Genomic DNA, 14,292 nt, shown 5'->3' on the forward strand with positions numbered 1-14,292 from the left:
AACAAATGTGCAGAACCAACTCTTATGACAATTCGTGATGGAGCTATGCCAATTAGTGTGATGCTAGATTCTTTGAACTCTACAGTTTTTCCCTAACTTGTCAACTTCAACATCCATTGTGTTCCACAATATCAATGCCACACTGACATGCCAGATCAATAAATAAAGTAGCATCCACAAGTGGATGCAATACTGCATCATGTTGAAACTCCCAATCCTATTAAAACTATCCAGGTATAAGAATGCTTTGTCAACTACTGAGTTCTGTTGACTTTATCCTTAAGTGGTTCATATGTAGTCCTTGATCTGAAAGTTTATGAAGTTGCTAAAAAGAGAGAACAGTCTACTTCTGAGAATCAACAATTGTCAGCTTGATGATCATCATAAAATAGAAAAACCCTTAAGTAGATGGATGCACTTCTAGCTAGCATAATCCCAAAAAATATATCACACAGCAATTCTTAAGAGGGTGCCTAAATATACACTTCATATGCATTATGAAAAGGTAATATAATTACACTCAAATCAGGATTGATACTATAAGTATGTAGTGGAGACAAGTTCACTCACTGAAGTATTTGCAACTTACATATACAATTCATCTTAATAAAAGCAAAAAATTGCTGATTCTGGAAATCTGAAATAAACACAGAGAAACTCAGTAAGTCTGGTAGCATCAGTGAAGAGAGAAACAGAGTTAACGTTTCCAGTCCATTTGACTTGTCTTACACTTTTCTTCATCCCAATTTGGTTTAGCAGTTCAAGGTTTCATTCTTTGTCAAATAATAGCCTAAACTTTGTAAAATATTGCTCAATTTTTAAAATCCCCTTTCACCTCATCTAGTTACCTTGTTTTGAATAAAAAGGCAAAGCTGTTAAATTACCACAGCAGGAGTTTCAGTAATCAAAATATTTAACTTTAGAAAATTTGAACAAGAAAAATGCAAGTTGTAAAAATAATGAAACTTTTATTTTCTGAACAACAATGGCATACAGATTAAAGTGTAAATTAAAAAGAAAATGCATGGACAATAGTTTACAAGCACCCTGGCTCTCAGAAGCTGTTAAAAATATTTGAATTTGCAATAAAGTAATGGGTTAGCAGCAGAATATATGTGTCTTATATAAAGTCACAAAATATATATGCACATACTGCTGTTTATCACAGTTTATACATTTTTGTAGTACAAGGCACAATAGCAGTTACATCTTTTGTAACAAGAAAATGAAGAAATAAATGCACTTTTAAAGTACAGCAGACCAGTAAAATTATCCATAATATTTACATGACTATATACAATACCTTATTCTCTTCAAATGAATAGAAAATATTATTTTAACTTTATTTAAAAGACAAAAAGATAGCAATGAATTTTCATGCAATAAATTGTAGTATCACATCCTAAATAAAACAAACTATAAGTTAATAACTGATTATTAAGTAAATGAACAACAGCAGAAAGCTCACCAACAATCAGGGTTATTTGGCAAGTGATATTTATTTTACTGTCAGCGCATGAGTCAGACTGACCATCCAGACAATAGAGTTATGGTCTTAACTCCAACAGTTCCAGAGGCATGAGGAACGGTGTCTTGTTGGTTCTTTTATTTTCTTAAATTAAATTCAGAATCAGGATTAATAGTCTTTGCAGGGAAGACCGGATCAGAGGAATACAGCAAGTATTATTAGAAAGCACCAAGCTAGGTGTAAAACACTGCAGAAGGATGAAAAAGCTAAGGGCAAGGAATTCTAATTTTGAGATAGGAACATGGGAAAAGCATTAGAATATTCAGTCCCTCGCACCTGATCAACTTTCAGTTAGTCATGGCTGATTGATACCTCAACTAAATTTGATTGCCTTGCTTCCAAATCCTGTTTTCCTTACTTAATAGTTGTTGACCTCTGGCCACAAAGATCCAACTGACGGAGCATTCATAGGCTTTTGGGGAAAGGATTCCAGATTTCTAATGCAACTGCATGAATAAAAACGTTTGTGATTTAATTCCTAAATGGCCTAGCTCTAATTTTTAAGGTTATATCCTCCTGATCTCACTTCCTGCAACAGAGAAAATAGCTTTTCTGTACTACACAATTGAATCCTTTCAGCATCTTAAACACTTCAATTAGTTCACCTCACAATTTTCTCTGATTTAAGGAATGCAAGCTAATACAACTATCCTTATAATTTAACCAGTTAAGCCCCATGAGACTCTAATGCAATGTGATTTCAACATAAGAAGCATGTCTTGTGTACAGTGATATTTGTCACTCACCATCAAGGAGAAGTAAAGTTTACAGAGGATCATTGATCATTTGTTGAAAATAGAAACAGATTAGAATCTTAGCAATGGGAAATAGTTTAGATTTGAGAATAAAATCACCTTTTAGATGATGAAATTTTGCAGTATAAGAACAGTTCCACTACCTATGAGAACATTGCTGCTTGTGTGAAATTGGACTGCAGAGATAACTAGAATTACTGAGAATAAACAAGAATTTGGCATGTAAAAGGAAGCAGATAATCTTGAAGGCATTCATTGCAATAGAGGTCCATTTGAGACTATGAAAATAGTGAAGTCAAGAACATTAACTGATTTTTAAAAATGTATAACAGTGAAAGCAAAATAAGGACTCTTTCCTTTATGAATAGCTAATCATCTAAAATTTACACTCAGGAAGGAGGCCACTTGGCCTTTTGTAATGGCAAGACTTCTTGCATGTGCAAGATAAGAAACTAAGCAGTAGAATTGAATGCAACAAGATTTTTAATGCCTTTGAAAAGCACTGGGAGGATCGAGATATATTTTGATTCAGCCACTGCCTCAGTACAGAACTAGTTATTACGTGCTCATGAACTGAAATGAGATGCCTAACAAGTGAGGCAGCTTTTTCACATGAACAGTACACACAAGCCTAAGAACACCACCCACCCCCCAGTCCCCCAGTTAAGAGTCAAAAGATGGCCAAGAACCACAATATATTTACAAGTGATTTCAGAAACTAGGTTCTGACAACAGACCTTTAGTCTGAGGCTAAATAATGCTTATGCTTTAACCCCTTGACAGTACACCGTGCTGATCTGTTGTCTAAATGGCGATGCATTCCTCTAGGAATCTTTGGAGAAACCCGCGGTACAATTCCATGGTCTAACTAGTTGGAATGGAAGGACTGTATCAGGAATATTTTTATCGTTCATCGGATATGGACATTGCTGGCTAGGCCACAAATTAGTGCTCATTCCTAGTTTCCCAGAGAGCAGTTAAGAGCCATCCACAATGCTCTGGGTAATGTAAGGCAGACCAAGCAAGATCGGCAGATTTCTTTCCCTAAAGGGCATGACTGAACCATATGGGATTTTACAAAACTGGCTTCGTTTTAATTCAACTGGTTTAATGAATTAATCTTCCACCGTTTACCACGATGGATTCAAACCAGGTCACCAGAATGGTAGCTGAGTTTCTGCATTACTAGATCATGGACATTAGCACTATGTCATCACTGCCCTTGTTTCAGAAATTTAGGTTTCAATTTTACAAAGTTTGATTTGAAGAACATAGGACTGTAATTCCAAGGTTATAAGGCAAACTATTCTTAGATTCAGTTAGTTGTCATTGTCCAAAATGTAAACAATTGTTATTAATTGGCATCTATGTAGTTATGATTACTGCTGGATATTGCAAAGAAAATCTACAAAAAGCTATTACAAAGCTACAAAAAAAAACAAACAATCTTAATCAATGGGTACACATCTTCTGGTAACACTACAAGGATTCTAGATCTTTGTGGAGTACAACCAAAATTTAGTGTCATTTTACATATGGATAATCATTTTGATCCATGCAACAGGTATATTTTGTATTCTAAAACTTGTCTGGTGGTGATGGATGTTCTGTGGCCTAAATTATTACCAAGTATAAATAAACAGTTATCACTCTCATTTGTCCCACCACAGATGATGATGAATTTGAATTCAATAAAAATAATCTGGAATTAAGAGTGTAATGATAACTGTGTGTATCCATGTTGATTGTGGGGAAAAAAAAAATCTGGCTCACGAATGTCTTTTAGGAGGAAAACTGCCATCCTTCCCTGTCTGGCCTATATGTGACTCCAGACCCACAGCAGTGTGGTTGACTCTTAACTACCCTCTGGGCAATTAGGAATAGGCAATAAATGTTGGCCTAGCCAGCACTGACCTCATCCCAAGAATGAATTTTTAAAAAAGCACTTATAATAATCTGCAGAAACAATGTCATTTAAAGAACAAGCATTTTCTTTTAACAAACATATTTGTAGTTAGAATGTGATGACTCTGAAGTAAGCAAATATCTTCTTACAATAATTCACAACTTGTTAACATTTATGTTGAAAATTAAAAGATATACCTTTATTCAGAATCCCTATAGTATGGAAGCAAGCCAGTCAGCCCATCAAGTTGCTAGCTCCCTCAGGCAGCAGTGCTAACCACTTGAGCCACTGTCCCTAACCCCATGTCACTTTCATTTTTTACTCTAATATGATTAGATTATTGCACATTGTAAATCTGGCAGGAAATCCTAAATCATGCTTAAAAGCTAGCTTGGGATAATTTAAAATGAAGCTTGAATCGGTGCTGATTGAAATCACACCATCATGCACCATCTAAAGACACTGTCTCATGTCATTTTCAGGTTTCATTGCAAGTGGTGCTTATTTGTCAATTTATACTGACTAATATTATTTTGTGATCATTGTATTAATAACCTCAAATGAATTGAAACATATTGCTCACCCTTCCTATTAATCTACCAGAAATCCTTCAGCTCATGTCAGATCTCCACCTTACTCTTGAATCCTTCATGGTTGCATTAAGTGATCTACGTTGACATTAGTACATTTCTGCTGCTAAGTACAGTTTTTAACAACATATGGTTCATGATGATAGAAGCACAGTACACACTTTGGAGTGACAGTTTGATTTACTGAATTATGTAGATCAGGCAATGGTCTTCCCATGGCTATTCAAAGAAGACTAAAGTACAAAAATCTGTCTGGATGACCAGCCCATCATCTAGACTTTGAACTCCCGATTTCAACCTTTCCAGCTCACTTTCATCCTTTAATATGCTGCTTGAGATATTAGGAGAAAGGTATAGAGGGGACGTCAGACATAGGTTCTTTACGCAGAGAGTTGTGAATGCATTGTCAGCGGTGGTGGTGGAAGCAGAGTCATTAGGGACATTTAAGCGACTGCTGGACAAGCACATGGATAGCAGTGAATTGAGGGGTGCGTAGATTAAGTAATTTTATTTTACATTAGGATTAATCCTCGGCAAAACATTGTGGGCCAAAGGGCCATGTTCTGTGCCGTACTTTTCTATGTTCTATCAAACACACTGCTTTGATCTCATGTCCAAAACATGCAGACAATTCTTTTATTTGAAAATATTTGCAAATTCTGGAACTTTGCATGCTAGTAAAGGTGCTGTATAAATGCAGACTGTGCAATGCTAAAGCTACCATTTATATAAAGAATTGGAAACATGAAGATCTGATTTCAGTTCCAAAGTAGCTGGGAACCATTCCAAAATGGCACACTTTTCAGGTATGAAATAGCCAGCAAGCTCCTTACTAACTATATAGCAACACAATAGCTCAGTAGAGAACAGCACTTTCAATACACTCATTATTTACTCTGAGCAGACGGTGGAGATTTAACTACACTCTAACGGTCTTTGAGAAATTAACAAACGTTGACCCTACCAATGACATTCACATTCATCCATGAATTATTTTTTTAAGTAAATAATGTCACACAATGGCTTTAGTGGTTGCACCAATTATGAAAGTGCTCACTTGCTGTTTACATTTCTCATTCACACCGAACAATATTTTTTCTTTATTTGGGTAACAGCTGAAAAAAGTTAGATTGAAAAGTTGTCAAAACTTTGCAGACAAATTAAAGTACACAGTCCTTTGTTGATTAGTTTGCTATTTGTTTTCAGGAATTCATGGAAAGATAAAATTCCAAAAAAGTGTGCACTAAGGAAGATGCAAGGAGGAAAGTGGTTTCTGAGGATGTACGTGTCAGAGAGAACGTGAATAGAAGTTTTTCCATTTTAATTAGCCCAGCCCTAAAGAAAGTAAGTATCTTCTGGCTTTCTCATGTGCTTCATGAATGACTTGCAAACCCTGAGGAGTGATAACACACACTGTTGGTTTATTCAGTTGTTTGGCATCAATGCAATGCAGAGTTTGTACTTAAGCCAATATGCTTTATAGCATGAACACATTTCTAGTCTGGTATTCTGCACTCATTGCCTCAAAATGTCCCTGATGACATATTCCAATGAGAATACTCCTGGACTGCTCACTGTTCAGTGAGCATTGCAAGAAAACTCAATGAGCACAACATGAATCAAAGCTAAAACACTTGATAATAGCTCCCGTAGTGGTATGCACTGCTTAATGGAACATGGTCCTGAGTAATTTTGCTGCAAACAGAGGGATACTGGTAAAGACAGTACAGTGATTACTACCTGTTGATCACAAGCCTCCATCCTGGAAATGGCTTTTCCAAAATTCATATCCAAAAGCTGGAATATCACACAGAACGGGACACAAAGGTAAATAGCCCGAGGTAATACATAGCGCTGACATTAGAGTGCTATACTCTACACTTCTATTTGACTATTCCCCTCTCTACAGTCAACCAATACCAGACCAATTCTGCTACAATACTTTACGTGGTTCACATGTGGTGGACGAGTGTTGTATGAAGGGCTGAATGAAGTGATGCAGTCTGTTCATTGTAACAAAAATGGAGGAATGAACACAAAAACATGTAATTTACATTTATTCTTGTCGGTTGGATAACTCTCCTTGTTCACAAATGGACATTTTTAATGTGGGTTTGCAGCAAGTAGTGTACCTGTGTTGTGTGGCTCATTCACAGAAATTACTGCATTCCCAGGTGAACAATTTCAGCTGCTGCTTTACAAACCCTGCATCATTAATAACTTCTGTTTATTTTGTTAGATGTAGAGGTCTCTGGCCAGGCCAGAATTTAATTGCCCATGCTGAATTGCCTAGAGGCAGTTAACAGCCAATCACATTGCTGTGGATTTGGAGTCACATGTAGGCCAGACCAAGTAAGGACCACAGTTTCCTTCCATAAAGGATAATCATGAACCAGCTGAGTTTTTAACAACAATTTCATGGTCATTGTTAGACTCTTAATTCTGGATTTTTCACGACATTCAAATTCCACCTTCTGTCATGTCCTCTGAACATTACCTGCGAATCTAAGTCAATAGCATAGGGAGAATACCTTTAGGATATGGCCTTCCCTGTTCAGAGTTTTGAGTTCAAACTGGTATTGTAAGGATGGAAGTAAACTTAAGAGTCTGTAGAAAATTAAATTAATAAAGAAGGAAAATAAAATCTTGGTCACTTTATTTCTACGTTTTGGTTGTGCTTGCTTGTATAGCTGAAGAATGATTTTCTATTGCGGGGTAAAGACTATGTTTGCATGATTTCTGGAAAAACGTCCTTGGGATGGGCATAATACTGAACAAGACTGGTATTTGTTATTCACCCCTCTGTGCCCATGAGGTGGTGGAGGTGGCAGAATTAAAAAGGTATTTTGGCATGAGTGCCTACTGAATTCATGGATGTAAATTAATTCATTTTTTGATGAAACAACTAATGCTGCATCGATCATTTTCTTCGTTTGAAAAAAAAAAGCGCAAAATATCCCTGAGCTTCTCTTCATATAATCAACCTAAGCAAATGGTGTTCAACATATTTCTCCTTCACAACTGATCCAGATGTTACAAAGAATAACAAATGGATATCATAAGGCAGATTAAGTGTCACCACAAACTATGCATTGTTTAATATTCCGGGTCATGTAGCAAACAATTATTCCCTCATGAATGTGGATTCTTCAAGATATTATGAAGCTACAACTCCCAAATCTAAGCACTGCTCGCAAATCCTTGAACGTATCACCAGTTCAACATCTACAATATTCTGCAGTAACATACGCTTCTTACATCACCATTTAATGCATCACGATACTCACAGCCACAGCCTGGTTGATTCATGAAAATTTTCAATTTCAGAAATTGATCTTTTCCTTTTGTAGGTAATATTGCCAAACTAATACATATATAATAAATATCATAGCAAGGGACTTATCCAAATTCTTGTCACCACTATTTGAAATCTAGTCTATGACAAGTCCAAATAAGATCCTACATAAGTGAAATTATTCTGCAATCTTTGTCGAAATTACAATTAGCACAGTTTTAGGGTACAATGGGCAAATTCAAAATTAGAATCTTTTTCTTTAGTCAGCTGATGTGCAAGTAGCACAGATAACATCAAGTGTAATATTCACCACTGAAGGCCCTCCAGCAATGATAAACTCCAAGCATCACTGTGTCGGAAGTATCATCACCACATATTTAACTCCTGTTATAAACAGCTGCAGTATTAGACCCACATGTCAGCAGGCCTGAAGTGGGCAAATCATTTCGTAGTTACAACACCAATAATTTACCAGCCTGTCCTGCTGAACTGCGACACCACTACGAAAGGACTAACATTTCCCACAGGCTGAGAAAGGAGTCCAAAGTGATCCTTGCCAGATACAGACTGGAAAAGCAGCAATTGTGCTGGGACTTCAGAGTATCCCGGTTGAAGTTTCTGCAAACTCATCCTCCCATAGGATCCTTCATGGAGTCCACTTTCTGAGCGAGCTCCTTAAAAGTTGGGCGCTGAGTTGACACAGTGTTCCAGCATTCCGTCATTGTTGAATACATCTGAGATTGGAAGGTGAAGCATGGTCAGAATTCAAAAATAGGTTTGAAAACATTGTAGCAATGAGAAACAATGCTGCTCATAAACAAATGTTTTTTCATTAAGTATGCAAGGCATCTTTGAAACAACTTTTCTGCTTCCAATGTTCTATTAAAATGGATTATTTCCCCCATCCTTTCTACTGATTACACAACCCCTTCAGTAAATATCAGTAACAGCATGCACTCATAAGATAGGTTTAATCTGTCATGGCTACATTTTAAGATCTGGCTGAGATGATGACCCAATATTAACTTAATTAGGGATAATTCTTAACAATTCCCACAGCAGCCTCAAAGTGAAACTGTCTATTCAGTAGCTAGTCCTATGCAATTAAATACAACATTGTGATGCTTGCTTTTGCCTAGTGACACCACGAGAGATGAAGAGATGTGGGAGGAGATTCATGCTGAGCAGAAACACCTCCACTGACTGTTGAATTGAATGACCCAATTCCATACGTGATTTAAATACCGATTTAGTTTTTAAATATAGTCCAAGTTCATTGCTCTTAACTCTTGAAGGAGACTTGCTAAATTGGAAAGATGTTCTGAAACTTGAAAGGGTTCAGAAAAGATTTACAAGGATGTTGCTAGGGTTTGAGAATTTGAGCTATAGTGAGGGGCTGAACAGGCTGGGGCTGTTTTCCCTGGAGTGTCTGAGGCTGAGGGGTGACCTTACAGAGGTTTACAAAATTATGAGGGGCACGGATTGGATAAATAGACAAAGTCTTTTCCCTGGGGTTGGGGAGTCCAGAACTAGAGGGCATAGGGGTTTAAGGTGAGAGGGGAAAGATATAAAAGAGACCTTTGGGGCAACTTTTTCACACAGAGGGTGGTACGTGCATGGAATGAGCTGCCAGAGGATGTAGTGGAGACTGGTACAATTGCAACATTTAAAAGGCATTTGTTTGGGTATATGAATAGGAAGGGTTTAGAGGGATATGGGCCGGGTGCTGGCAGGTGGGACTAGATTGGGTTGGGATAACCGGTCGGCATTGACAGTTTGGACCGAAGGGTCTGCTTCCATGCTGTACATCTCTATGACTCTATGACCCAGACACAGACAAAGAAAATCTCTTTTCCAGCTGTAAATTGATGGAAGAATTGAGTTTACATAATCTGCCCTCAGTTCCTGGATGGGTCAGACCCATAGGACACACATTCCATATTTTGATAGTAATCTCACTCACACATTTCTGCCAGCAGGTATGATGCCCTCCTCTGCACCACACTTACCCCATCACTGCCATTAAATACTGCCCCAGGGGTGTAACATGCTGGCTAGTTTTTAAAGTCAGTAAATAATTACATCAAAGGTTCTCTAAATAAGATTAGATTAGATTAGATTAGATTTACAGTGTGGAAACAGGCCCTTCGGCCCAACAAGTCCACACCGACCCGCCGAAGCGAAACCCACCCATACCCCTACTCCTACCCCTTACCCAACACTATGGACAATTTAGCATGGTCAATTCACCTAACCTGCACATCTTTGGACTGTGGGAGGAAACCGGAGCACCCGGAGGAAACCCACACTGACACGGGGAGAACGTGCAAACTCCACACAGTCAGTCGCCTGAGTCGGGAATTGAACCCGGGTCTCCGGCGCTGTGAGGCAGCAGTGCTAACCACTGTGCCACCGTGCCGCCCACAAACTATAAACTATTTCAGTAACCGGATTTAGCCTAATCCCGCACATTACTTTTTCAAATGAAAATACAATGATTTGCGCAAGATAGATGAAGAAACTAAAGAGCAAATGGCTTTATGTGCAATACCGTGTCAGAACAGCCATCTGGATTTGGCAGTCGTCTACCCTCTTTAAGTAGCTCAATCAAATGGAAGACAATCATCTGCCCTTGCTTATCACTGCCGATCATACGCATGAATTCCTGAAAATGCAATTAAACAAAACTAAATTGGATTTATCGAAAGAGAAATGTTGGAAAACTGGTTAACATTTAAGTGAGCAATATTTGTGAAGTACTAAAAAAGCAGTAAATAATGGCCCTGCTTTTCCAAAGACCAGACAGTTGTTGGAATAGTGCACACTGGGGTTGTATGTCAGGATCCTGCAGGACCTGAGACACAGCTGACTGCTGGAATTGCCTGGGAAAATGAAGATCCTGAAGGGCTACTCCCCTTTCATCTAGGATTCTCTGGTGGGGTGGGGAGGAATACTCCTTAACACTGGAGAGGGTTCCACTTCTGTTAATAGTCATCCAGAAAACATTGGAAGATTAAAAACAGTTCATTTGACCCCTAACTTACCACACATCCCACAACTACACCTCTGCCAATGCCAAACAACCACCTATGCACCCCTTGACCAGATACCCTGCAACTCTATGTGATTCCTCTCCACTTCCCCGCTCGCCTGCCAGCCCTGTGACCTGAGACCCTGAACAATGCTGTCTGCCTGAAGCACTGACAACCCCCTCAATGTCAGCTTGGACATTCTTCTGAACCCCGCCCCGGCACCCCCCAACCCCAATCTATCCTGAAAGCACTCCATCTAATCTGACATGCTATCCATGTGGCACCCTCTTTGCCTGGCACTCTATCCATTTCATGAAACCTATCCCCTTAACCAACTGCTACACTAAACACACTCATCTTTAGCAGCACCTTTCACAGTATCTGGTTGTGCTGCTGCACGTTTAAATCCCAAACATTGTGCACTGCCCACTCCACCTGAACAATCCTGCAGTCAGTGGGAGGAGGGACATATTTTCAGCAGAGTTAGGCTCCGCATTCCTAAACAGGGTCAGAATTCACGGCTAGAAATTCAGAGTTTAATACCAACAGAGAGAAAAAAATTACGAGCAGAACAGTAGTCCAACTGTGATTGCTACTCTCTGAACATCCTCGTCAATACGTAATAATAGATTTTCTAAACAGGCAGTGAACGTGCTTTATATTGTAAATTTTGCAAACTGTGAACATATTTCATGCAACAGGTAACATTAGTGATACAAAACAAAGCTGGTCAAGAAACAAGTTTAATTAGAAGTTGAAGCCTCACCGACGGTGGACTTTTGGTCTTCTCGCTGTATGTGAAAAGCTCATATAGCACCACTCCAAAGCTCCAAACATCTGAAGCCACTGAAAATTTGTTTTCCATTAGAGACTCCAGTGCGTACCTGTTTCAGATATTCAGAAAAATATCACACACTTAACCATCATAACCTGAGTGGTCTGCTGCACACTATCGAAAAATCCCAGCCAGCAATTTCTCTATTTAAATATGACTTTCTCTTCAATCCTCCACGTGTTGTGTGCCGTTTAAAGGCTGAGGCAATCTTCTCCTAGAGCTCTCGTGTAAGCAGACTCAAGATGCACAGTAATGTCATCATTCTCCTACTTTTGTGGAAGCTCCTCACTGTAGCTATATGTAAGAACTCAAGAAATAAAGGCACAGGCAGGTCATTCAAATACTGACTTGAACCTACTTAGCAGCTGAGCATCAATAACTTTCTAAGCAATAGAAATCTGTGGCAGCAGCAAGAGCAGGTATTTCAAGATCTCCCCGAGAACAGGCCAAAGTGAAGGAGAAATGAGCCGTTGTAGGGAGTGTGAGCCCAGCATGGCTCAGGACTTGAGAAAGACTGTTGAACTTTTAATTTTGTATCTTTATTTTTCTACTTTGTACCTAAGATTTTGTAGTTAGGTACCTAAGATGGCTCCGGGAATAGCAACATTGTACACTTTTCACTATAGTTGTACTTGAGTACACGCGACAATAAAATATAATTAAGTGTTTAAACAAAGACTCAGTTCAGTCCAAAATGGTTGTTTCCTTTTTTTTCCAGAAATTTTGACCCTCCCATTTATTCCCCAGCCAGGGTAAATATCTTCCTAACATTACTGTCAAATCCTTTAACTTTAAATGCTCCCATGAGATCACTGACTATGTCTCTAATCTGTAGACACACCCAAATCTCTCCCAATAAAATAATCCATTTATTCCTGGAATAAGTCTATATTCGGTGAACTTTCATTGCTATCTCTCTAAAGCCAAATATCTCATTTTTAGGTAAGGAAACTGAAACTATACACTGCTCTTTAAGTGCAGTTTTAGCCAGAGCCCCTGAAAATTACAATCAGATTCAACTTATCGACATCTATCATTTCTTAAAAAAGGCCAAAGTAACATTTGCTTTCCTAATTCCTTGATGTATTTGCATGTCAACTTCATGAGACTTCAAGGAGAGTACAAGGATTCGAAGTCACTCACAATGCTAAAATATTCTTGAATCTTGAATATAGTTTACAACTTTTAATCAATCTTTGGAATTCCTTGCCAGATGGTACATGGTTGACAATCCTTAAGGTTCGGATGGACAGGTTGCTGGTCATTGAGGGGTTCAAAAGATTTGGGGAGCAAGTGGGAAAGCAGAGATGAAGCAGAGGATCAGCAATAATAGCAATAAATGGTGGAGCATGCTCAGTGAGCTATATGGTCTTACTTTTGATTTTTTTTTGAGATGAGGCTAGTCCACCAATTACATTGTTTACTGCTTTGTAAGTGACAGTGGTTTATTTGAAGTTTTGAAAGGAAAGGCAATGTCATATTTTGCATGCAAGATATCATGCTCATAAGATGTGTGTTATTTTTGTTTTGTTTACTCAGCATCCCTTACCTCACCCAATGTGCCTGCACCTGCAAGTCAGTTGCCTGCCTGACTCTCTAACCAGGACTGGACATATCAATCATCCTTGAACTTTCCAATTCTTCCTGTGCTGTAGCTTCTAGGCCTCACTCATTAGAGCTGAAAATGTGTTGCTGGTTAAAGCACAGCAGGTTAGGCAGCATCCACGGAACAGGAAATTCGACGTTTCAGGCCAGAACCCTTCATCATTCCTGATGAAGGGCTCTGGCCCGAAATATCGAATTTCCTGTTCCTTGGATGCTGCCTAACCTGCTGTGCTTTAACCAGCAACACATTTTCAGCTCTGATCTCCAGCATCTGCAGACCTCACTTTTTACTCACTCATTAGAGCTTAAGCATTAATGGCTTGCAGGGGCTGCTCCTCCTTCCTGGGGCTACTGTTAATTATTTAATTTTTCTGTGGTCATTGTTGAGTTTTACCCTTAAGTCACACTTCTCCCTAGCAATCAACTGAAACAAGCAAACAGATTACTTTCGAAGTACTCAGGATTTGCAATGACAGAACACTTAATGTTGTTGTTTCAGTACAATCAACTCACCATTTTCAGATTCATTTTTCATTCTGTGCACAAACATGTTAAGAGGCAAGGATTTGTGCTGTGACTCTTATAGCTCATTACATGCATTGTGAAGTGACCAAACCTTCTCTGAAATTAACTTCTGTATAGTACTAATAGTTAATTATAGAATTTAGAAGGAAAAAAGCCCTGCCTTGATAGCGTTCAAATTAATTTCACTAAATCACTCAGTTACTTTAGAATCAAATACAGAG

At 38.5% G+C, this 14,292-nt stretch overlaps 1 protein-coding gene across 7 annotated transcripts in view; it reads right to left on the reverse strand.

Moving 5' to 3' along the window:
- Positions 1-992: 992 nt before the first annotated feature.
- Positions 993-14,292, reverse strand: part of LOC132824506 (tyrosine-protein kinase JAK2-like) — a 249,526-nt gene continuing 236,226 nt past the window's right edge. For all 7 annotated transcript variants that reach the window (XM_060839132.1, XM_060839103.1, XM_060839113.1 and 4 more), the window contains 3 exons: positions 11,873-11,990; positions 10,626-10,739; positions 993-8,808 (listed from right to left, as the gene is read on the reverse strand). In XM_060839132.1, the coding sequence (XP_060695115.1) occupies positions 8,701-8,808; positions 10,626-10,739; positions 11,873-11,990 (340 nt within the window). In that variant the 3' untranslated portion in view covers positions 993-8,700. The remainder of the gene's footprint in view (positions 8,809-10,625; positions 10,740-11,872; positions 11,991-14,292) is intronic.

The sequence above is a fragment of the Hemiscyllium ocellatum genome, chromosome 2 (assembly GCF_020745735.1).
Source record: "Hemiscyllium ocellatum isolate sHemOce1 chromosome 2, sHemOce1.pat.X.cur, whole genome shotgun sequence".
Lineage (NCBI taxonomy): Eukaryota > Metazoa > Chordata > Chondrichthyes > Orectolobiformes > Hemiscylliidae > Hemiscyllium > Hemiscyllium ocellatum.